Below are 25,516 nucleotides of genomic sequence, written 5' to 3' on the forward strand. Positions count from 1 at the left end.
CCGGGGCCATGGCTCAACGCAGTGATTTCATTCAGTCATTCCATTCCATTCCATCCCATCCCACGCTGGGACAGTCTGCCCAGGAAGGTAGGTGGTGGAGTCACCATCCCTGGAAGTGTTTAAAGAAAGACTGGATGTGGCACTCAGGGCCGTGGTCTATTTGACATCGTGGCGTTCGGCCACAGGTTGGACTCGATGCTCCTGGCGGTTTTTTCCAACCGAACACATGCTGTGATTCCCTGCCGGAGAACACTCGTTTGTGCCGCCCCCGCTCTGCGCGGCCACTCGCGTCTGCCTGGGTGCATCCCGAGCGGCACTAGGAGGACACTGTTGTTAAACCGAACCAAGCAGGCGGCAGAGGCATTTCAGGCTTGGCTCTGTTCCCGGTTAGTACCAGCCTGCAGTAGGGGGTCCCGAGAAGGTGAGCGATGCCCTTCCCGAGGCACCAGCACCGCGCCCCAAAGCTCCCAACCCGGCCGCGCCGAGCGCCCGCCCCGCCCGCGGAACTGCGTGCGCGGCGCTTCCGGGGCGGGTCGGGGCAGCGGCGCCGGGCGGGAGGCGGCGGGCGGAGGGCAGGGCAGGGCAGCGAAGGGCGGCCCCGGGCCGCAGCGGCTCCTTGCCGGGGCTGGAGCTGCTCCTTGCCGGGCCGGAGCGCCTCCCGGCGGCGGGGCCCGTGGCCCGGCCTGCTCGCCATGAACATCGACGTGGAGTTCCACATCCGCCACAACTACCCCTGGGCCCGGCTGCCCGCCAGCGTCAGGCAGGTGCGGGCTGCCCGGCTGCCGGCGCGGGGAAGCGGCGGGGGCACACGGGACCCTCGGGGGAACACGGGGCACTCGGGGGACACGGGACACTCGGCCCTGCCTGCCCCGGGGCGAGGCGGGCGGGCCCGCGGGGGGTGTGGGGCTCTCTCTGGGGACAGGGGTATGGGGTGTGCACGGTCTCTGTGGGGAAAGGAAGTTATGAGTGTGTGCGAGGTGTCTGTGGGGAGAAGGGCATGAGACAACGGTGTGTGCTCTGTGTGAGAAGCGGGGAGTGTACGTGTGTGTGTGTGTGTGTGTGGCCTCAGTGATGAGAGGGGTAAATCGGGGTGCCTTGGGGTCCCAGTGGCCAGAGGGAAGTGTGGGGTCCTCGCTCAGCTTGTGCCGGTGTCACACAGCTGAGTCGGTGTCCCTTGTGCCACCCCCGAGTGGCGGGAGCTGGACCAGGACAGGTGCCTTCGGAGGCTTGTGCAGCCCCGTGTTGCAGTAGGCAGAGAATTGTTTGCTGCAAGTGGCTCGTGGAAAAGAAAACCTCATGAAATTTTGATTGCCTGGATTTAATGGGCCTCTGATAGCAAAGAGGGAGGTATTGTTTCGAGTTGAGAGGAGGTTCTTGTTCCAAAGTCTTAACACTGCTTTAAAGCAGATGCTGTTAATTGCACAGAGGAAGGGTGGGGAGGATGAGTAGTTGCTGCAGGCCACGAGTAATGCAGTTTCTTGAGTTTGAGATTCCAGGAGCAGTAAGAGGCGAATAAATGATGATTTTTCTTTACCTGTCCAGTTGAGTGCCATATTGTTGGCTTTGTGATTCAGGATAGAAAATATGCCAGTATTTATTGTATTATTTACTTTAATATAATGCCTGGAATACTGTTTTGTGTACTTTAGTGTTAGTATAGTCCTTAATATTTTTGTGCTTTGAGTAAACACTTGGGTCCCTCTTTGGATATTTAATCAATTGCAGAGCCCATCTCTGATATCAAGTGTTGCTTTTCTAATACCTGATTCCGCAGTTTGTTTGCAGCTTTCTTGTTTATCCCATATGTGCAGTAAAGTGCCTTTTTGTCAAAGGTTCTCCTTTAATATAGGCATCAATGCGGGAACCAGGAGAGGGAAGAGAAAAACCAAACAACCCAGATCACTTGTTGCAGATGCAGAGTAGAAAGTAATATGGGGCATATTGAGGGAATAGTTCTTGAAATGAGGCATCTGAAGCATGAACCAAAGTTCTCTTTTTATCTTCTTTCATGGTAGTGAAGTAATGTGCTGTGCTTGTTCCTTAATCTTGTGACCTAGGATCGCTTGATAGTTTAACTTCCGCAAAGCTGCAACTTGAGCTGTTTCACCTTTTTTTTTTTTTTTTTTTTTTTTTTTTTTTTTTTTTTTTTTAAAAATTTTTTTGGGGGGAAAAAAAAAATTCTGGCTGACCTACCCAGTTCTGATTGTTGGTTTCACCTTTCAGTTCTTGTGTCTTAGCTCACTATTATTTTAGACTTCACAATCCAAATCTGTTATATGACCGTTATTGTTTAGTGGTTTTGCCTTGCATTGGTCTGCATTTTTTTTTTTTTTTTTTTTTTTTTTTTTTTAATTAAAAGTTTCTTGGGTGCAGCAAATAAAGCTTCACATCATTCACCATGCTTGTTTGTGCTACACTAATTCTGGGTAATTTCTCAAGGCTGGATGACACTTGGTAAATGTTTGATGGCACTTGTCCGATTTGAAAATCAGATGCTCCCTTTTTATCAGAATGGTACTGGGAAAAAATAATCTAAAAATGATGACTTAAATATGCATCCTGTGTAAAGACTTATTTAAAGGTGTTTTTGAACTCAGACTAAAGATACTGTCATGTTGAAGTGGGGGTCTCCCTGAGCAATGACAGCTGCCTGCATCTTTCCTCATAATACACTTTGCAGTGGTTTAACTAAAAGGTAGGGGGTTGTGCAAATCAGTTAAAAGGCCTTTATGTTTTCAAGGGTCTTGGAAACTCCCAGAGGGAATATGAGAGGCAAGTGGTGCTGTACAGCATCCGCAATCAGCTGCGGTACCGGAATAACTTAGGTGAGTAAAGAAGCAAAGTAGCTTCTGAGACCTGCCCCGTTCTTCTGTGTGGAAGCTTGTCTCTGTTGTAAAACTGCAAGAACAAATCCAGTTCAAAGGTCCTTCCTTCCTTGAAAACAAATGCTTCTAAATAATAAAAGCATGAAAAATCCTGACTTTTGAGTCCGTTTGGCAACTTCTCTAGCAGAGCACTCTTGAAGGTTACTGAGTTGGTAGGTGGAACTGAATTCCTACTGTAGTTCTGCTGCCATCTTCCAAGAAATTAAGAGATGTTAAGAGAGGGTTTGGCTAGTTAAGCCTGTCATTAGGTTAGATGCAGACAGGTATCCTGATTGTCAGGAGCTTTTGGCTATGACTTGTTTGCAGATTTTCAATTTAGTTCACATTGACTGAATTCACTTTTCTTCCCAAAGCAGATAATAATTTCAGTAATTGAAAGATAATTTTCTAGGCTGCATGAGTTCTGTCTCAATGGGCCATTTCCTGGTGACCTTTTAGAGAAATCTGCTCCTTAAAGTCTCTGAGGCTACTTGTATCATGTGTAGAAATTCTTGGATGCTGAATTCCTTGCACCACTACTTTGTTTTGCTAGTAGTTTTCTGTCAATTGCCATTAGGCTATTTTTAACCCTTTGTTGTAACGCTTTTTTAAAAAGTTGACCATCATAGAACATTGTAACTTTTTCTCCCCTTGCAGTTAAGCATGTCAAGAAAGATGAACGTAAATATTATGAAGATCTGTTAAAATACAGTCGAGATCATCTCATGTTGTACCCATATCATTTGTCTGACATCATGGTGAAAGGTCTGAGGGTAACACCATTTTCCTATTACACAGGGATAATGGAGGTGAGTGCAGAACTGTGGTGGGGTGGTGTTGTTCTCCATCTGAAGGTGTTGGTAATGGCCCAGTAAGGCATACAAGGCAGTGTCAGGTAGGTTTTTTTTTGGTTTTGTGTAGGCCTGCCAAGAAATAAAGAAACAGTAAGGAAAGTTTGTAGAGAGCTGCTTTTACCTGCAGTGTTTTCACTTCTGCCCTATTAGCCTTTCAAGAGCTGGATTTTGTCATATGGAGCTGGGATGGGACTCATTCTGAGACCAGACTTTCTCCTTTGATGTTTGAGATTTGTGAGTCTTAACTTAAAACTCACTTAAAACTGTGAAAGAAATCCCTCATTTCAACCATATTGGAAACTTTTTGAGAAGCCTGAATTAGATCTGGTTTTTTAAGAACAACGATGGTTCTGTTTTCTGTCAGCACTCTGGCAACCTTTTATTTTCATTAGATATTTGAAGTGTTTTTATTTTATTTTGTATACAGCGATTGCAGACATAATGGATTAGTTGTTTGCTTATTCTGTTATTACTGTTGGCAATTCTGTCTTCTGGTTTGTTTTTGTGAAGAGAGATACAGGATTTTTTTTGTTAGTTTTTCAGCCAACATTTTCCTTTGCAAAGCTTACATTAAACAGAAGTCTCACATTTTATGTATTCAACTTACTGTGTAATGATTAATCAAATAATTGTCAAGTATAGTAAGGTAACTGACTAATAGATCTGTTTAATTTTTATTTCATTCTTAAAAGTAAAAATGACAGGCAGAATTTTGGACCTGCTTCTCTGAAACTATGACTTTCTTCTTGCAATTTAGAAGTTTTATTTTCTTTTTAAGGATATAATGAACAGTGAAAAAAGCTATGATTCTTTACCCAACTTCACTGCTGCTGACTGTAAGTATTATCCAGATGAATTACTCCTTTCAGTGAGTTAGAAATAAGGAGCTTCTGAAAATGGATTTGCAGGCATCTGTTTGCTTAAATATGAACATGTGAATGAAGGTGTCAAAACATTTAAATAGTGATATTAAGTGTGTGCCCTTCATACAGAGTTCTGTCAGTACAGGCAGGACTGGACTTGGGCTGGTGTGAGTGCAGGTAGGCATGATACAAAACCGTGTCTGTGTCCTTGCTTGTCCATTCCTACTTGCCTGCATTTCCTGTTGGTGTATATCAGCAAACTGAGGTGCTGGTCCTTTCCTAGTGTGCTTTTTTTGGCATGTGTTGGACAGAAGGCTTTGGCAGGACCCTGAGAGGCTGCTGATACTGCTGACATAAATTGGCATCAATGTGGATTGAGGGATGATGTACCAGAAAAGAGAGGCAAGAGGATCTGATGGTTTATGACACTTTGGATGTGCCAGATATTCTGTTACACCTGGATGTGGGATGAGTAGCTGGTGGAGGAAAACAGAGTAAGATCAATAGCCTGCTCAGAAGTCTTCTAGAGCAAAATGTAAATTGATGGCACAGGGAGATTATTAACCTGCCACTGAAATGTTTTCTATAGTTAACACATAATTCCTTGCCTTTGGTATGCATTCATAAAGTTATTTTTAAGCATAGTGTGTAGTCAGGTGAGGAGTAGCCTGCAGCTTTTGGAAACGGTACAAGTTTTAGAAGGATGTTCTCAGTTAAATACTAGTTAGCCTTTGTGTAATGTTCACAGCAGGGAAACAGATGAGGAAGAACTTTCCTCAGCACCATTTTGCTTGTTGGAAATCTAGTGTTAGTCAGGAGTTTGAAGAAAGAGAAGGTTTTCCTGTTTTTGTTTGATTTCTACTGCCCCTCCAACAATTCTGTTATCTTAGCACAGCTGCAGATTAGTGACTGCAGTGTAATTGACTTCCTTAATTCCATTTTTTTCATAAACACTAGCATTGAACTAGAAGCTGGAGTTAAAGCTGAGACAGAATATGGTTTGAAACTAATGAATAGTTTTCTACTGTCTGTTTGTGGTTCCTTAATGGTTGAAGGCTAGAGATTATGGAATTAAATTTTGATTCAGTTTAACTCTATCTTAATCATATTCCTTAGAAGATTAAGTGACCTTTTGTGCCTCTAATTCTTAGAGTACTAATCCAGTGCATGGCATGGGCTTTGTTAAGGGAAAGAAAAACTATCAATATTAATCTGAAGTTGTTGATGGGAGTATAGGAGGAAAGGAGTTGGATTATTAGCTGCTACCCTGTGACTTTAGTGATCAGTATTTCTTTTTTTTTTTTCCCTTAACCTGTGCAGAGTGAAAGAATGGGGATGGACTATGGAATTAATTTAGCTCCTATAACTGTCTTTTAATTTTGGATAAGAGTAAATAGAAAGGTTATTTAAGAAGAAGGTCTGATTCTTTGAAGAATGTTTGATATATCTTCAGCTTAAACCTGTCTTAAGATAGATAAAACCTTACTTATTTTTCAGGTCTAAGACTTCTTGGCATAGGAAGAAATCAGTATATTGATCTAATGAACCAATGCAGGTCTTCAAAAGTAAGTTTGTCTTTAATTTTCCCTCCCTTTCCTTTACCCGTATATCCCTCTACCCCAAATTATTTCATAGGAAATAAAGAATGGAATAATTTTCTGGCCCTGGTCAGTTTAATAGTGATGCTAATTTAATGTTATGTAGTATATTGTCATTTTATTATGTTTCCTCAAGTTAATAAAGAGCTTTTTGGTTTAAAATTATAGTAAAGGAAAAGGTATTAATTACTACTTTTTAATTTTTGTTAATCTTACAGTTTTGGAGCTGTACTTTTTGGTACCAGATAACTAATGTCTCCTGGCCACTATAAGCAAGGAACAATGCCACTGGTTCTGAAATAATTAATCCATGTTTTTATGTGTGCCATTGAGATCACAGTTCTGGAACAGTGATCCATCTAGGTGTGAATTCTTGCAGTGTGTTTTTGTGTAAGACAATGTAATGAGTGCACAGACATCCTTGGATGTGAACAGCACACGTGGAAAGCACTGTGATGGTTGATAGAAGTAGAGCCTTTCCTTTGCAACACTTCCTTGCTTTCTTCAGGGAACTCAGAAGTGCTCTTGCAGTAGCTTCATAGTCCTTTAACTGAAAGTGAGCTTACCAAAATATGCTGCTGATAGTGAACCAAAAAGTAATGACTGTGCAATGAAAGAGAAGCTATTTAGCTCTATAAATAAACACTATCCTCCAGTTTTTTTTCTTCTTTCATGGATTGACATTCACTGTATTTTTTTAGCCCTGTGCTTATTGAGAATGTTGCACTTTGTTCCTTAAAGTAAATGAAATGTGTTCCTAAAATGTGTTTTTTGAAATCACTGAACTTCTTTAAAATATCCTATTTCTATACTTGTGCTCTCTTACCTGTTCAAATTAGAAACGTCACATATAGTTTAAGTTTGGACTTGATCCTACCATGATGGAATAATGTGGATTTTAATTAGCAACACCTACAATATGGATGAGCTTATGGGAAGATTTAACAATATCAGATGGAAATATTTTTTCCTTTCTATTTCCATGTGATCTGAGAGAAGAGAGAAACTTTTGCTAAATGACGATGCTAATAATAGCATGTGTGTCTCCAGTCTGTAAATATATGGTGTATTTAAAAATGGTTGTTTATACAGATCAGTTTTTATAAAGGTAAATGAATGTCTGTGCATGTGAAGTGCTCTTTATTACTATCTCAAATGGACTGTACCACTGCAGAAATTTTTCAGAAGGAAAACTGCCCATGATCTGTTGCCTGTGAAGCCCGTGGAGATCGCTATAGAAGCGTGGTGGGTCGTGCAGGCTGGTTACATCACTGAGGACGACATCAAGGTAGTGTAGTATGGATTGCATCTCTAAATCTGGGTGAATAGTGATAGTCCCTGAAAGCAGGGGCTTTCTTTCATGTGAAATACACTAAGATTGTGTTACAAATTTGAAACAACTCTCTTATGAGTATCTTAGACGTTGTAACTAATGGAAATTGTGATGCTTTCTTTGACATGTTCTTCCCTCTCTCCCCTTTGTGCTTTCTGCACTCTGTACAGTGTAGAGGTGGTTTTGTATCAACCAGTCTATGGTAACTTACTTGCATGATCGTATGACTTGTAGGGAACAAGCAGCAAAGTATGTTTTCTTAGATTTCATATTGAAGCCTTGACAGGTCAGCTTTGACTGAATCTTCACCTTCACTGTAATTAGTATCAGAATGGCAGTGGATTTGATACATATTTTCTTTCTTTCTGTTCTTTGTGTCTGCTTAGTTTTTCATTGTTTGCATATAAAAAGCCTGTGAAATGACTTACTGTTTCATCCTCATTCTGCTTTCATTTCTCACAGGTGGTTTTTTTACAGTCATTTGATCTGGATTTATTTTTTTCTCTAGAAGTTTTTTGTTTAGATTAGAACATAATTAATGCAGTGATGGAATCTATTTTTTGAAATATCTTAGGCTATTCATATTTGGACATCACAGCAGCCCAGGATATTTTCTGAAGCCAATTACTTTGATATTGTAATGGGCCTCTTTCTAGAATGATTCCGGTTATGTGGCTGAACACTGTTTGGAAGTTTTAAAGAGCAAATCTTTTATACTGTGGAGTTCATTTGCCAAATTCTTGTGCCATTAATTTCCTTTCCTGGAGCATATAAATAATTTTGCATGGGAACAGGCAAAAAAATGTAGAGACTTTTAACAGGAGCTGCAGTAAAAGAGCATACATAATTTTGCATGGGAACAGGCAAAAAAATGTAGAGACTTTTAACAGGAGCTGCAGTAAATTCTTCAGTGCAAATATTTTGGCTAGGAACATGGGTTACTCCCTATACTCTTATGTTACTTATGACTGATTTGAGGCTTAAGTGTTTGGGAGGTTTTTGAGTGGCATTAAGTTGCACAAACTCATTGCTCCAAGAAACTAATATGATGTTTTTTAACCTAGATTTGTACTACATCAGAGAAGTCTGCTATTGATAAGATAATTGATTCAGGTCCTCAACTTGCTGGTTCCTTAGACTTCAATGTAGTTCACAGTAAGTTTTAATGAACATTTCTGATTTTAGATCTTGCTTAGTAAATTCTAGTAGTGTCTGGAAACTAGGAATAAAGACATAAAGGAGAGTTGGAGGAAAATACTCAAAAGCTTGTACAGACTACAATCTAGATCTTGTAAATGGTTTAATGGTGAACAATTAGCAGCTCTGTTATTGCTCTGTTATTGTTTGAGTCAACAAATTCTTTCATTAGAAGTTGTCAGTAAAGATTGTGGGGGAAGAGAATGTAGATGAGAACAAGAGAAAGTAAAACTAAAAATGTCAGAATTGGTAATCCCGAGTAATTAAAGTGCACTCCTTGCTTTTCAAGAGAAAGTTTTTTAGATTTTTCTACTACTTTAATACCATAAAATGGATCTGCCTTGTTTTGTGGAAATCTGCAGCTGTTATTGGCTTCCCATTTCAGTCTAACAAGTAATAGGTATAGACAAATCATATTAGGGAGTAAAAATTCACTGACAAAATCTTCCTTGAAAAGTCTTGTCTGCAATGGCTTATCTTACTACAAGCCCTGAAACCTGCACACTGCAGTTTTTAATGAGAAATTGAGGCAGAATTCCATTGCCTGTTACTCAGCAAAGCAAAACAATTACAAAAGTGAGGTAAATAAAATTCATACTCTTGAGGGGATTTGAAATAATATAAGGCTTAATAAAATTTCGATTCCAAAACCACTTCATAGTCTTTCTTTATAAATGTCCTGTTGTTTTTGGAGAGTGTTATAGCTCAGATTTAGTAGGTTTAGAAGGATCTAATGTATGGAAAAAAAATTGTACATACAATTAATGCAATGGGTTTGTGAGAAATATCATATTTTCTCAGCAAAGAGGACTGCTGAGTCCAAACTATGATGCCCACCAATACATTTCAGGTGTATAGATAAGGTTGTATCAATCATAAGAGCTGAATCTGAAGGAGGGGCAGTGTAAACCACACTCAGCAAGCTTGATGACTTGTAATGTCATCCTGATTCGTTAAAGCTGGTTTGTTGATGCACTTAATTTTCTAAAGTTGAGTATGTTACTGCTGGAGCTGGACAGTGGATCAGTGTGAATCCAAGTGAGTTGATTGGCTAATGCAGGCATTTTATTTATGATCTGATTGAGGATGGTGATTTAACTAGGTACACTCTAGTTGTAATGGCACACACTATAGCTGAGCTCTCTGTGTGTATAAGACATCCTGACAGTTCCATTTTAGGTGCTCAGGAGCACTTCACCTGAGGGCTCTGGGTCACTTCACTGACACTGTAGTGAGTAAGGTGTAGATGCACTGATCTTGGGTAACACCAAAGAAACCACTCACAATAAATTTGGCTTATTTATGCTGTGCAGTTCAGCTTTATGCCTTACCATAGTTAATGTTCAATAAGTATTTAAATAATGCTTTCAGGCACATGGTGTGATTCTTGTGCTGTGCAGGGCCAGGAGTTGCACTCTGTGATTGTTTGTTATGAGTCCTTTCCAACTCAGCACATTCTATAAATCTATGATAGTTGTTACAAAACTTAGAGTTTATAGATAACTGTACTGTAATTTTTTCCCTTTCTTAGTAACTTCTTACTGGCTTCTCTGCAGAGCTCAGTTGAGATGCTTAATGCTCAAAAAAGTTTCAAGCTGGGAAAGTGCAATGTAAATGTTTACTGTATTGTTGTCCTTGTTGTATGCAGTGTCTGTCTATATCTGCTGCAGCTTTGCTGATTCTTTGTGCTGAAATGCACCAGAACTTCCTTTTGCAGTTGTGTAAATAACACAATGTGTGGCAAGGACTTGTGAGGACCACCAGAATTGATGTTAGTTTGTATCCTTCCTACCAGGCGTGTGACTTCTGGCCCGAGTAGCCAAATGAAACTAGCATTCTCAGCTGGCAAAGCCAATTGGAAATAAAAATGCCAATTCTCGACTGTACAGTGATGATGTTGAAAACTAAGTTGACATTTAGGCAGAGATTTGCTCATGTTTTTTAAATGTAACTTCTTTAATCTGTGGTCATTTTGCTGTGCTGTCCTGGAAGTACTTGCAGAGTTCCAAGTGTGCTGCATCAGGCTGCAAGTGAGGAACTCTGGTTTAGGGTGACACCTTGTTGGTGTTAGGTGTGGTTTATTGAGATGTGCATTGCAAATAAATATTCTACTGGGGAAGCTATTAGGAAAAATTACTTCAAAATTGGAATTTGCTGGTGGGGAAGTCTGCTTTATATCTTCAGTATTTTGAAAAACGCTTTTTTTCTTTTTTTCTAAAATGTTTTCCTTTTATTTATAAAGGTTTGTATAACAAAGGATTTATTTACCTTGATGTACCAATATCTGATGACAGCTGTATTGCAGGTAAGTAAATATTTCATGTTATTTTACCTATGTTTTCTCAGTTTCCTTTCAATTGTTCTGTAATTCTCCGTCATGGAAAGTGCTTGTCTGTATACATGTTTGTGTCCAAACAAAACATTTGAGCTATGAAACTCTTCACTGACTAAATGTTTTCAATCCTACTAAAACATTGTTTTTATTGCACAGAGGATTTATTTCAACGTGAATTCTTAGGTTGTATTAAATGCAAATTTAGGGAAGATGAGATTCTTTTATGGGAGTCATGGCATGAATTAATAAGTACCCTCCTATAAGTTTGTAATGAAAAGGAAGAACAGCATAGAGAATTGTAGTTACCTTACCAAACATGCATGGGATTTTGACTTCTTTCCAGACAGATGTAAGGTTTTAATAGATACCAGTTCTATTATTCATGGGTATTGTCACCTCAGGTAATCACAGACTGTGCCTGGGAGCTGTGTAGGAGCTTAGACTAGCACAGTGTGTGGGCTGCCCTTTGAGCAGCTTGTTATGCTCTGAGAGGTCTCAGGGGTTTCTGAATTCTGCAAAGGCACAAGTTGTTTGGAACTTGGTCATGCAAAAGTACCTGGCATTGCTGTGTAGATCATTTGAGTGAAAGTCCTCTAAATACAAGAGACTTACTGTTTAGATAATTGCTCTGGAAGTCTCAGTTCTAGAGTGTGTTCAGAAAAAAACCCCACACCTACTTTTTGTCCTACTCCAGTCACAGTCGTGATTTAATCTCCATCCACATTAAAAATCATTTTATGGGCTGGGCACTGGAAATTATCTGTAGTTGATGAGCTGGAAAGTGCAAGGCTATGATGGAAGTTAGCATGGCTTTAATTTCTGTAAGAAAACATGTTGACAAGCATTACTTTCTTAAGGAGTGGGGGAATTTAAAATACCTCACATGCTATGTTCAGATTTTTATTCTGTGTGTCTGGGAAATTCTCAAAATTGCAGGTGCCGTGAAAACTAAAGTATGAATTAATTTTTCTGTTTTAGTACAGTTTCAGTTCAATAAACTAAGTTGCCAAATTGTAATTTTGAAAGTAAATCTTATTTCAGTGCCACCACTCGAAGGTTTTGTGATGAACAGAGTGCAAGGTGATTACTTTGAAACACTACTGTACAAGATATTTGTTTCAATAGATGAACATACTAATGTGGCAGAGGTAAGTATAACTTGATCTATGTCTGGGAGATAGGAATACTTGAAAATGGCCCAAAGCACACTGCTAAAAATACTTAGAGATACTGGTTGATATACAGTGATTTTGTTTACCCATACTGCCAGGCTTAAGATGCAGCCTGTAACTTCTATAGTGCTTCATTCTTGAAGGAGTACCTTCAGTTCAATGAAACAATTGCATTAGCTGGAATGAATTTGTACAGAGTTGACTAAAGTAGGCTTATATAAAAGTTAGAACTGGAACAAAGTCTGTTTTGCTAATGTGAGAAGAGTTCAAGTAATTTTTTCTTTGGCAGTGAAAGCACACAGCGTGTTGGCCTAAAATAGGAATGCAGCTTTTGCATAAGCATAGTTTGAGTATCAGAAATATGTTTTCATAAGAGCTTCTCAAAACTTGCGGAATACATATCTGAAAAATGTCCATTAAATATATCCAGGATTTGCTATCCTCATTGCATGTCTTCTGACATACATGACTAACCTAAAATTATATATACAAGGTTAACCTAGAAATTACAAAGTGGAAGACAGCCTTATATTTCTTCTGCATACTTTCATGTGGGACACTTAGGGGGCTTCATGCTCTTTTTTCATCATCTTTGATGCAGACAAAATTGTTTCTACCAGTACAAGCTGGGTTTAGAAATAGGACCAATAAAAAGATGCCAAATCCCACAAACAGTGATTACCTGCCCTGTTAATACTGTATTGCTGACTGGTCTTCTTGTCTTCTTTTATTTTTAAGCTGGCAAACGTGTTAGAGATTGACTTGTCTTTAGTAAAGGTATGTATGTACAATGCATTTGTTTAACTGGATACAGAAAATTCATTGTCTTGCAACCTTGGTTTCATAGAGCAGTTCCTTATTCTGTGTGTGTGTGTGTGTTCTGCAGAATGCTGTGTCCATGTATTGTCGGTTAGGCTTTGCTCATAAAAAAGGCCAAGTAATAAACCTGGATAATCTTCATCCATCATGGAAGAATGTTCCTTCTGTAAACAGACTGAAGTAAGTGTCTTTACTCTTTCTTAGGCTTATTTTTCTCATTGAAAGGAAAACTTAGAACATCTGTTTTTAAAGCTATTGGTTGCTTTCTAAGACTTCTGGAATAACAAATCCCACTTGGCTTTCTAATGTGTGTAATGACAAGAACAGGTGATCCTCATGTTAATCTGAGGATGAGGAATGGTAATTCAGCCTGTAAGTTCAGAGTGCTCCATTTGGTGCTGTTACTTAGTGCTGGCTTTTTGACCTTTAGGTACCTAGTTGCTCGCTTTTCCAGCAGATGAATGTGTATTTGTTTTAGACTCCTGGGACCAGAAATAACAGCTGTCAGTGTGCTATTACAGAGGCTCTGGCTCTTGGCACTGCTGGCAGTGAATGTGTGCATAGAGTTTGCTTGTTTACTGTCAGGACCCATTGCAGTTCTGCCAGTGACACTCTCACGTAAGTGTGTATCTATGTCACTTCCCAGGAAAGCACTGTTAATACCAGTCAACAGAGTTCTCCAGGTTGAATTGCAAGTTGCATTAGTTAAGGATTGTTAGGTGCTTTTAGTTCAATATCTGCAAAGCTATTTAAAATTACTGCTATGCCTGTTTTCTTTAATACTTTTTCAGACTGTGAGAACAAAGTGGATTAGATTTTTTTCCATTGGATTCTTCAGTGTTGGTCGTTTGATTTTTAAGATCTTTTCACAGTCTGTTATTTCCAGCCCCCCCAAATCAACCTTTCTGATGAAGCTAAGCAGGACCCTGAGGGGTACTGAACTTCACTGATTTAGGGCTTGGACATATTGAAAGGCATGTGTTGGGTGTGCCTGTGCATGGACTACTAGCACTGGAAGGCAGAGATATTTCTCTGGTGCTACAGTGACCGATAGATGTGGATTTTAATTCACATTAATAGGAGTACTTTGGATCCTCAAAAGATGCTGCTTTCATGGGACAGTGGGGAAAACAGAAGTCCTATACAGGAAGCTGGGTCATCAGCCACAGATACTGATACCAACAGTCAAGATGATCCAGGTTAGCACTAACAGTAAATTTTAATATGTTAGGATCAATTATTTTTATATTTATAGAGTGGCGTAGGCTGTAAAGAGGTCTAGAAACAAGTGAAACACAGATTACGTAGATCCTTTTGTCACACGGACTACTCAGTGGGGGAGGTGGTGTCTACTTCTTGGTTTAAGAGTCTTCAGCTAAATAACTTTTTTCTGAAGATGAGACTGATATGTATTGTGGATATAAACTTGACACAAAGATACCAACTTCTGAATTAAGCTAATCAGTCGTTTAGTGGTAATAAGGGGATTTTGTTTTACTTGGTGTAGTGATAACTAAATTTTTCCTTTTCTTTCTCGTTATTAGATTTGATTAAACTTAATGGTACTATTTTTAAATAAAACAGATGGGATCATCTGCTTCCTTTTTGTTTTCTATTAGCTGAAACAGCCAGTGTGAGCAGCCTGAACCTGTCCAGTGGACACACGAAGCGCATTGCCTTCCTGTTTGATTCTACTCTCACTGCCTTTTTAATGATGGGAAATCTCTCACCAGTATGTCCCAATTGTTTGATGTATTATGGCAGGAATAAATATGTAAAGCTTTAAATTACTTTGGCATCAATATAATACAGCTTTATTTAAAAAATAAATACTAAAAAATTCTTCTGTATTATTTGCTAAGTAGTAATTTTGCTTAATACAACTTCTACTTGCCCATTCTGTTCTCAAATAAGACAGTTTTCTTTTGTTGTTTCAGAACTTAAAAAGTCATGCGGTCACTATGTTTGAAGTTGGAAAGCTATCAGATGAGAGTCTTGACAGCTTCTTGGTGGAGCTGGAAAAGGTAAATTGTTACATGTTTGACAAAATGCTTTTTCAGCACTTGAAGTGTTAAAGGGGCCAACTTCACCTTCTAAAGATAATTCTAGAAAAACAACTGTAGAATCATGTAGAAGGTATGATGATTATGAAGAAATGATACAGCTATTAATTTCTGTATCATTTCGTACCAGTCAGGATGACTGGACACTTCTATCCTTTTACCTAAAGAGTGAGTCATGGTTCTGATCTATAGATACTGTCTTTGTGTACTTTTTGACCATACTACTAGCATGGCCAAGACCTGCTTTTCATTTAATAGTTGCTGTTGATCACCTTTGCGTATAACTGCAGGGTTATTACTCAGTCACAAAGCTTTAGAATGCTGATTTGTTCATCTTTCCTTTGGTGTAATTGAACAATCTGCTAGTTGCATGCATTTGTTTGTTTCTTGTTTAGGTTCAGAGCACAGGGGAGGGGGAAGCACAGCGATACTTTGACCATGCCCTTACGCTGAGAAACACGATCCTGTTTCTGCGGCACAATAAAGACCTGGGCGCGCAGGCTGTACAGCCTGACCAGCCAAATAATGGTACTGTGAGTGCATCTGGAAATCCTTCTGAGCTGGTTTACTTATCTCCCCTTGCTGCTCTTGTAGCAGTCAGTATCCTACTTGTTTAAAAATATTTTGAAATATTTTTCATCATCCTTCGAGCCTGTGTTACTGGGTTTGCTTGTTGAATGACAGATTTGGTTGCCGAGGCGTGCACTGAAGACCCAGAGCAATAGATTGAAGCGTAATAAAGGCAAGAAAAGCTGAACTTGAGATTGTTTCAAATCACATGCTTCTGAAAGCCATATAGAAGAGTCAACTGTTCTGTCAAAGCAACATTTTTCAAGCTATGAACAGGAATGTATTCTTCTAATGGGGACAGTTTTTTAGGTTTTTCTTTTAAAACTTAGTTTTCTCAGTATCCCTGTGTTTATTTCCTGTGTTCACTTAGTTGGTGAGGAACTAGTTCCGTGTCAGACAGCCCTGTATACTTAGAATTGCTAAAGTTTTGTACAGATTTATTACAATTAGCCCAATTGTTTAAAACTTCATTGTGGAAAATACTGTATTCATGGCTTAGCAGAGAATGGAAAATCTGAAGTCATAGTTTGTGTTTGTATCTTCCATTTTAAGTGATAATTTAAGAATCTTGTGTTTTGAACATAGGGTTTCCCTTGGACCTGTTACGATGTGAGAGTTTGCTTGGTTTGGATCCAGCTACCTGCAGCAGAGTTCTCAATAAAAATTACACTCTGCTGGTTTCCATGGCACCACTCACCAATGAAATTCGACCTATTAGCAGCTGTACACCCCAGGTGAAAAAATCTGTCAGATGTTCCTTTTAAAGTGACAAAATTATTAACATGTAGAATATCACTGTAATTAATAAAAAAATGTTAAGTTGAGGAAAAATGTGAATATTTAGTAAATTAACTCTATTTAACTTGTTAACAGTTTTTCTGTTCAAGTTAGAGTCAGTGACAGATACTTTGTTCTTGAATTTAGATTCACAGAAAATACATTACTGTCAGCTCTCTGTGAAGACTCTTATGTCAGTGGATTAAGTACCTAGAATATAGTTAGTGGAGAGTAATACATTTGTATTTCAGTGCTCAAAAACTGGATTTATATTTCTTTTAAACTGTTTCTTCTTAAATCTGTATGAATGATGGTTGCAGTCTGAAGTTATTTATAATTTCTTGAATAATCTCTCTTCAGCATATTGGACCTGCAATACCAGAAGTCAGTTCAGTTTGGTTCAAACTGTATATATACCATATAACTGGACAAGGACCACCCTCCCTCTTGCTCTCTAAAGGAACACGTCTTCGAAAACTCCCAGACGTTTTTCAGGTAGTCTGCGTATGGATTTATTCTCCCTTCCTTCTCCAAGTGTTTCAAAGATATGCTGTATGGTATTTAGAGGTAACAGTTGAAGTTAGGGGTACAATTCATTGTAGATGATGTTCCTTTTCTAGAAGGAAGTTTTGTGCAGCATCTTGATTTGTTTTGTTTTAAAGTTCTGATAAAGGAATGCTACTTATATCTCTCCCTTTGTCAGAATGTGACTACAGTATATTTAATGCCACCCCTTTAAGTGTAACGTGTGGCACTGCAGTCTTAATAACTGAGGTTTGTTAGCCCATCCACAGAGGGTGTTAGAAAAGTGTAGGAGAGCTGTGTGAAAAGACAAAGACCTAGTATATTGTGCTTTTTTTGTAGCATTGTGCAAGAAACATCTGCATACAATTCTGCCTGGTTTACAAGATGGCTAACGTGATCACTTCCAGTTTGTCCAAATCTGTGCTGGAGAATTTGGAGTTATTGGCTGTAATTCTCCCTACAATATAAATGACGGAATACTTTAAGAAAGGTTGCATTAGGTTGGAAAAAGATCTTCCTAGCCCCATAGCCTGACTTGTAGCAGTGTCTGGAAGCAGGGAGAAGCAGCACATTATCCAATACTTCCTTTTAAGACCTTTCCACTCTCCTGCATGTTCTGGTCTTGAACTCCCTGGCTTCATGTAATTCTCTGTACACAGAGATTGTGACTTGAATTGTTGGCTTTGCACTGATGAGTTGATTTCCTCAATTCCTTCCAGCGTGGAATCCACCTAACTTTTAATCATCCATACAGTGCTTTGGCAAGCAGTCCCACAAAACAGCACAGGTGATCAACTTCTGCCTGAAAGATCTCAGATGCTGCCTTCTCCTATTCTTTTTTTGAGATACTAGTAAAGATAAACGTACCACAAAGGAGCACTGCTGGGTACTCTGTATAGTAGACAAATGTAGGTGGAAGTGGCCATGAGAGATTGTAAACTTGCCTGGACCAAAAAATCTTGGCATCTATTGACTTTGATTTGAAGTGCTGTGTTTGGGTTTTGCTGCTCACAGTAGAATTTGTAAAATAGTATTGTTCAATTTTATAATTGCAGAGAGGCCTTTAAAGTTTTTGTCTCATTTTTTTTCATCCTGTGGATACATGAGGAACTAAGTATTTTAGAAAGTTTTGGAGACATTCAGAGAGGGAGTGCATTCTTTGGTGTACCTATATCAGCAGTCCTCTCTAGCACTAGGATTTGTAGATTCCATTCCTCAAACCTTTCATGTTTCCCTTCCCTTTATGATTTCAAAAATTTTGTAAATTACCTGTAAGATTTACTGTAAGATCGCATAGGATTAAGTGAATCAAGTCTTCTAGAGCAGAAAGCATTTTTTAAGGATGCTTTGGATCACATCATTGGTGATGACCTTGGTTCAGACCCTAGTTTGTCATTAGTCTAAACCACCTGTACATGTATGGACTGCCCTTTTGTTAGTAAAGGAACATTCAGTGTGGTAGCCTTGGAAAACTTCAAAATACTGCATTAATCTCAGTGTGCTGACAGGACAGATTTTCTTGAAATAAATGATCTCCCAGTCTGGATATTTTTTCCTCTATGGGAATATGAGTGCTTCTCTCCTGCTGCTGTTCTGTAACATCATTTTCTTAGGGAACTGTCAAGATATTTCTAGAAATTTTGTGGAGTTGCAGTGGAATTCAGTCTTGAAAACTGAGAAACCAGGAAGTTATTTTTGGTTTTGTCTTCCTGTTCCCCACCCTGCCCTTGGGGGTTGATTTATCTTTGTTCTTTGCTGATAGTGTTAGTTTATCCAGCTTATATTTTGCTTTTAAATTTAGGTAGGATTATATTCATCTCCTGTTTGCTGGAAGGATGCTGCAATGGCCACATACCATTACAGGATTTGGTGACAGATACCTCTGTCCAAAACAGCATCTTAACTTTGAGGTTGGCAAACCTCAAGATGTCAAAGGTCTTTACCAAGAATATGAACATGAGTGATCCTTGGTTACAAGTATAGCACTGTAGAGCTGTAGTTACCTATAATAACTTCCTAGTTGTATATGCTAATGCCTAGCTCTAATATTTCACTTTATGTGCTTGGATAATTGGTTACTACTACACACACTCTGAATTTCTCTCTTCCAGGGTTATGATCGCTTACTAATTACGTCTTGGGGTCACGATCCAGGAGTAGTTCCTACTTCAAATGTGCTCACAATGTTGAATGATGCTTTAACTCATTCTGCTGTTCTAATTCAGGTACAGAGTGCTCTGTATAAATGATGAAAACCTGCATAATATTTTGAGTTAATCTGTTCTGTGGTAGAGGATGTTAAGAGTGTAGAAGAGCTACATTTTTGCCAAGAGCTGAAAAATACATTTAACTTCTGTAGGCAGTGCTGCTGTGATTCAGTGGTGGTAAAGTTCAGGTTTTGAACTGAATTCACACTATGTAGGTGTTATTATGGGCAAGCATAATGAGTTTTGGTAGCTAAAGTAGGGGAGATAGTAAACTGGGATGAATGTGAAGGGTCCACAAGGATTTTAAACAGCAGTGACTGGTATTGTGAACTGATATTTCAGAAATATTTCAGACTGCTTGGTATTTAGCTCTTACAGTAAAGTATGAACAAAGCATGCTGTTTATTACAGCAGAATAAGTTGGGCTTTTCTATTTGGAAGAATTAAAATAGTTTCCTCATCAGTTTATTTGGTTCAGCTGAACTCTCAGAATTAATCATTTAAATAAATAGATGTTTAATATTGTAACAAACATAAAATTACACATTCTCAAAGGCCAGCTTGTAAGCGGCCTGTGACTGCTGAAAAATGTTCTGTATGCAGGAGTGGGAAGTCCCTTTTGCTCCAGAAGTGCTCAGCCTTTAGAAAATGTTTTTCTAGCCAGTAATTGGAGAGAAAAATTATTCCTCTTCAGTGAAACTTAATGCCACTGTGTTTACTGCATGCATTTTAAGGGCAAAGGTGGGGTACTTCAATTATTTCAGCTGAGCAAGATGTTTAATGTGTAAATGCCTCCATTGGTTTGTTTCATCAGCTTGGGTGCTACTCCTTAAAAGGGAGCACAAGTAGGACTGAGCTGAGCTGATGAGTATTTTTTTCTGTTCCTAATTTAATTTCTTGGTGTTCAGGGTCATGGCATGCATGGAATGGGAGAAACAATACACATACCTTTCCCTTTTGATGAAGCTGAGCAACAGGGAGGTAATGGATCATCTTCTATGTAATTTCTACATTACATTACACATCTGTTGCACATCACCTTGTGCAATAAAGTTGCAATAATCCTTTTCAAACAAATTTTATTGATCTTATGAGTCATATGAGAAAATGGAAAGTTTTAAATGGCTGATAAGTCTGTTCTGAGTTTAGAGATATTGCCTTCCCCTTTCTATCTTCTCTGACCTAATTAGAATGTGTTTTCTGGCCACTCTTATCTCCTAACATAGATGTAAAGAATTATTAACTAGCATATTTATTAAGTGCATAAATAATTATTCCATATATTATATTGTGCATTTTTTAACTATAAGATAGTTGAGGCCAAAACTGAACAAACTTACCTTGATTATTAGCACCAGAAACCTACCATGGAGGCTTTTTCCTCAAGAAAAGCTTTGCTAGCAAAATCTATTCCTTCAAAGTCTGCCTAGCTCAGCTGATTTTGAAAGGCAGGAATTAACAACTTCTCAGTACTCCTTGATGAGTAGGACAGAAGCTTTGCATAGTTGAGGCTATAATCTTTCCACGTGAGAGCTGTCATAGAAGCTGTCATATGAATTTCCAGGTACAAAATCTAAAATTATTTAGGCTACCACTTAGAAAAGTCTGGTCCAAGTAGAAATAAAACTAACTTCCTAATTTAGTTTTTACTAGGTTCAAAATTTGTGACATTTGGTCTCTCTGTCTGGTTATTCGTTTAATATAAAGTTGGAAGAAACCCTGAAGTTAGAATCTCTTGAGTTCTGACATGAACAACTTCTTGTTAAGCTCTAATGCTGTATGCCAATTCTTTGAAATTTCAGCTATGTGAGTCATGTATCTTGCTTTGCATCTGTCATAAAAGACTGGCACTGAAAGAGCTGGACACCTGATTCCTAGCTGAATTTCTGCTGTCTGAATTTGTCTGTGTAGGAGAGAGATTATATTTTGTTTGTATTTTTCTTTCTCCTTGGCTCTATTACTGTACTATAAAATACCACTTCATGCTTGGTGTTATCCCATGTCTAACAATGTGATCACTAAGATGGAGCATTACTAGCAGGAAAAATCCAAATAAAAAACTTACCCTGGCCTAGAGAGGAACCACATGGTTATGGGGAGGCCTCTTTAAAGTACACTGGAATATGTTTTGTTTCCTCCTTAGACTTCTCTCGTGTGAACATGGGCATTCATACAGCTTTAAAAATACTGAGAAACAAAGTGGACTTGCAGCATTTTTGTGGCTATGTCACAATGTTGAATCCTTCAAGTCAACATGCTAACAGAAAGCTGAGTGATGCTTCTGATGGAAGAGGTTGGTTAGCAATAATTGTCTTTTTTTATCTGTGTCCCCTTAATTTCCCATACAGTCACTTGAGCAAAGGATTAAATTCTTTGATTTGTAACTCTACAAAACACTATCCAATGCAGATAGGAGCTAATTTTGAGTGTAAATCCTTTGTCAGTAGGCTTACTTCCTAATTCTTGTTGAGACTGTCTCAGAAATACCAAATACAGATTGATAAATGGCTGAACTATAACAGTCAATAAAGGGAACAAATACTCTTTTAAATATAAAAGAATAAACTGTAACATTTTTATGTGCCAGAGCTTAATCTTTCATAAGTGCTGTGGATCCCTAAATAACTCTTCAGTCCCAAAATGAGTCCGTCCTTATGTTTATCCCTATTCCTTCTTCCAGTTTTATGGCTTTATAGTCCTTGGATAAAGGTAACTAAACTTCTATTCATGTGCATGTTTATGGAAGAATTCCTTTGCCTTTAGGAGAGACTGAACTGGCATCAGGATCTGATGTAAATGGGAGCACAGAATCATTTGAGATGGTAATAGAAGAGCCCTCAATAGATTCTGCAGGCAAGCAAAGCCTTGAAGGTAAAAACATGACAAATAGCTTGTACTAAACATTACCTTGTTTTTAGGGATCTGAATTCATTGTTTGATTATTCTCTGGGACAAGTCCCATGCAAAATTCCTCTTCAGATTCCCTTAAATATTTGAGCAGTTCAGTAAATGAGCTGTCTTTAAAGAGCATGAGCTGTCTAGTGGATCCAAATCTAAGATTTTTGACCCCAGAATGAGCTTTCTTGCTTTCTTTTTCTTACACATTGGTTATCTCTTTTTCTTTCTGTAGTACCCACAACTGAACTGGAATGGGTTCCCCTGGAATTATGCTTTGGCATTCCACTTTTCAGTTCTGAATTAAATCAGAAGGTCTGCAGAAAAATTGCCACTCACGGATTATGTAGAAAAGAAAGGTGAGCTCTAATTTACTGGTTGCAGGTTTAACAGATGGTGTGTCTGGAGCTTCTGCAAAAAGAGACACCTACAACTCAATGACTATAAAGCAGAACTCAGCTATGTTTATAGAGTAGCTAATTCTGATGTGTATGGGAGTTGTTTTTTGACTCATAGATGTGTAACACTAGTCCTCAGTTGTGGTAAGATTAGGCTTTTTTTATAGTTTTGTAAAGCAAAAATTAATTCTTTGTTGCAAACTGTCTATAAGCAGATCAGGAAAAAGTGAATTTGGGTGTCTTCCTACTCATTTTCCTTTCCTAGCCTAACACAGACTTTTTTTTCTCCTCCTAACTGTTCTACAGTGGGGGAGGAGAGCTTGCTGGTAATGCTTTGATGTAAAATGCATTTAGTTCTTATGGAAATTTTCTTTACTGTTGGTATCATACTTGATAAGTTTAGTCATGGCTTAGGATCCAGCTGTCTAATGCTTTTTACTGCAGCTTTTCTTTATGAGAGATTATTCTTTCAACAATAGAATTTTGGGGTTTGTTTCTTTTGTTCTGGGGGGGGGGGGGTTGTTGGGGCTTTTTGTGGATTATTTTTTGTGGATTTTTTTTTCCTAAGGCATGGTTCTGGAAATCAAAAGTAAGGCTGCTTGAAAATAAGACTGAAGTCTCTTATTGTAGTAGTTGACCTGCTTTTAACAGTGTCTCAGTAATAAACTTCTTAAAAGTCATGTTACCAGACTGTCCTAGATAAGAATGAGTCTGGTATACTGCTTATTTTACATAAAATAATATTTTTCAATTGCAGTAGTTTCATTTTATTCAGTGTAAATGGTGTGGAAAATAGCTTTTACCTGACTAGACTCAACAGCAGATGAGTCAAGCACCTCTTCAGTGATGACAGTGTTACCAAGCTTCATATGCGAAAGCTTTTGTCACATGATGTTAGATACTGCTGGAATTATTTGTGAGCAAGTTAGTACAGGGTTACTTTACTGGTAAAAAATTGTGTACCATGACCATAGCTTCTTTTGTTTTGCTTTTTACAGCCTTCAAAAACTCCTACATTCCAGTAGAAAGCTGTCTCTTCAGGTCCTTAATTTTGTTCATTCATTCCAGGTAAGGAGCAATAATCCAGATGTTAATTGTTCTGTATGACATATCATCCTTTTCTGCCCTCTTACTTGCCTTTTTTGGGTGCATGAAAACATACATGGTTTGGTTCATTTGCCTTTTCTTTAAATGGTAACTGTATTAAGCACTCAAGAACTATTTGAAGGACAAAGGAAGTACTTCCCTATCCTTTCTTTAGCCTCATTTAGTAGTTGACTCAACTCTGTGGTTGCTTCCACTGCGTAATTATTTTCATTGTTTTTATGGCACTTGCTCAGCAAAGTCGTCCTTCGCTCCTCCTGTTGTAACACAGCCTACTCTGCTGGTTGTGTGGTGGCTGCTTGGATATGTTGGAGAGATTTACTGCAAACCAGGGAGATGCTAAATTTATCTGCTTCTCAAATCAATGTATCCTTAGGAAAAAAAATACTAACACAGATTTCATGCCAGTTACTTTTGTACTTGTCCTAAGATCCTCTAGACCTTAGTGTTCAATGGGTGTAAATACGTAAAACTACAGAGTCTGGAAGGATTTTTTAGGAGTGTAAGTAGGAAATAGAGATCTTGTGTAGTAAGCAAAGAGGAATGTCAGGTCTGCAGCCTGCTCTAATTCTGCATGGAAGCAAGCCATGTGTAACATGGAATCTGCTTAAGTGCTCTGTCTTATGATACTTTTCTCTAAAACTCTGTTTTCAGTAAGATAATGAATTTGCAGGTTACTTAACCAGGTAGTGTTATGGATGGTGTCATCCTGAAACTGTTTCCTCATGAGAATGTTAGAGACTCCCAGTAGGTTTGAAGCCCTGAAACCAACTGTCAGTCTCAAGTGGCTCCTGTCCCAGTGTGTTAGATGTTATCTCTGAGATACACTTTTCTAGATGATGTCTGTAGAAAGGGAAGAAAAAGGTGCTGCTGTGAGTTTTAAGATGAGAAAACCAAACTTCTGGGAAATAATACCCCTCAGCATATGGTCAAGTAATTTCCTCCAAATACATGTATCCATCTTAGCATGGTACAGGATAGATAGATAGATGTCCTGAAATTTTGGAGCTTTCCATTAATTTTTTCTAGGTCTTCAGTTTTAAGTCTCAAGCTTCCCTGAAGGTTTCTTGGAAACCAAATCTTGCATGCAAAATGCAGCTGAGGCATCTGTATACTTCATTTTATTTATTCTGTTTTTATTTCCATAATTATTTGGTATTCACTGGATTATAGTAACACACTTCAGAAACTCAAAAGTGTATTTGCAGCTTAGATTAACCTGTCATATTCTTTGTTTTTAAGACAGGGTTTTCTTTGTTTTGCTTTTAGGAAGGTATTTCAACTCTGGATCAGCTCCATGATGCTGGCTCTTCAAATTCACTTCTGCAGCCAATTTCTGGAGACATGGGTGTTCCTCTTCCTGCCAAGAATCTCATGTTCAAAGAAGGTGTATTATCTGAATGGAATGGATGGGCCCCTTCCTCAGTTTTTTTCAACCACACCTAGGGAACAGGTCAAATAGAGGTTCTTGTGTATTGATCACTAAATGCCTTTCTTCTATTATGGTTAATTCCTAGTGCCAACCACTAAGAAGTGTATGCTGCTGCTGCAGCATAACCCATGTAAAAATAGTGTTACAAAATGTGTTGTGTTGCAGTACTGGGGAAGTACTTAAACTGTCTAGAACTTGTTACTCATTACTGCATTTCTTGCTGCAACAGAGAGCATTTTTAGCTGTCAGCACTATTTTTATCTTGAGACAATCTTTCTTTTATAACTAGACATGCCCTTTCTAGGCTTTCTGATGATTGTTAAATTTCTATGCTGTCACCACAAAATTGCAATAGTAGTTTTCTATGTTCGTTACTCAGACATAAATTCTGTTTAGTTTTGTACTGTATTACTGAAATTTTTTCTGTATAAAGGTAAGAGATTTGGCTCTTCCTCTGAAAGCTCAATGATACCAACTGATTAAATAAAAATATCATGATGATGTGGGGCA

The 25,516-nt window shown here is 38.5% G+C and overlaps 1 protein-coding gene across 1 annotated transcript; it reads left to right on the forward strand.

Moving 5' to 3' along the window:
- Positions 1-540: 540 nt before the first annotated feature.
- Positions 541-25,516, forward strand: FAM91A1 (family with sequence similarity 91 member A1). The gene is made up of 24 exons (XM_041407578.1): positions 541-764; positions 2,741-2,825; positions 3,522-3,673; positions 4,497-4,554; positions 6,079-6,146; positions 7,354-7,467; positions 8,577-8,667; positions 10,952-11,014; positions 12,086-12,192; positions 12,955-12,993; positions 13,103-13,215; positions 14,116-14,234; positions 14,655-14,767; positions 14,973-15,059; positions 15,494-15,626; positions 16,254-16,402; positions 16,806-16,940; positions 19,082-19,195; positions 20,086-20,158; positions 21,321-21,470; positions 21,941-22,048; positions 22,308-22,431; positions 23,469-23,538; positions 24,844-25,516. The coding sequence occupies exons 1-24, from the start codon at positions 693-695 to the stop codon at positions 25,018-25,020; spliced, it is 2,514 nt and encodes an 837-aa protein (XP_041263512.1). The 5' UTR covers positions 541-692; the 3' UTR covers positions 25,021-25,516.

The sequence above is a fragment of the Onychostruthus taczanowskii genome, unplaced genomic scaffold, assembly GCF_017590055.1.
Source record: "Onychostruthus taczanowskii isolate IOZ18803 unplaced genomic scaffold, ASM1759005v1 scaffold27, whole genome shotgun sequence".
Classification (NCBI taxonomy): domain Eukaryota; kingdom Metazoa; phylum Chordata; class Aves; order Passeriformes; family Passeridae; genus Onychostruthus; species Onychostruthus taczanowskii.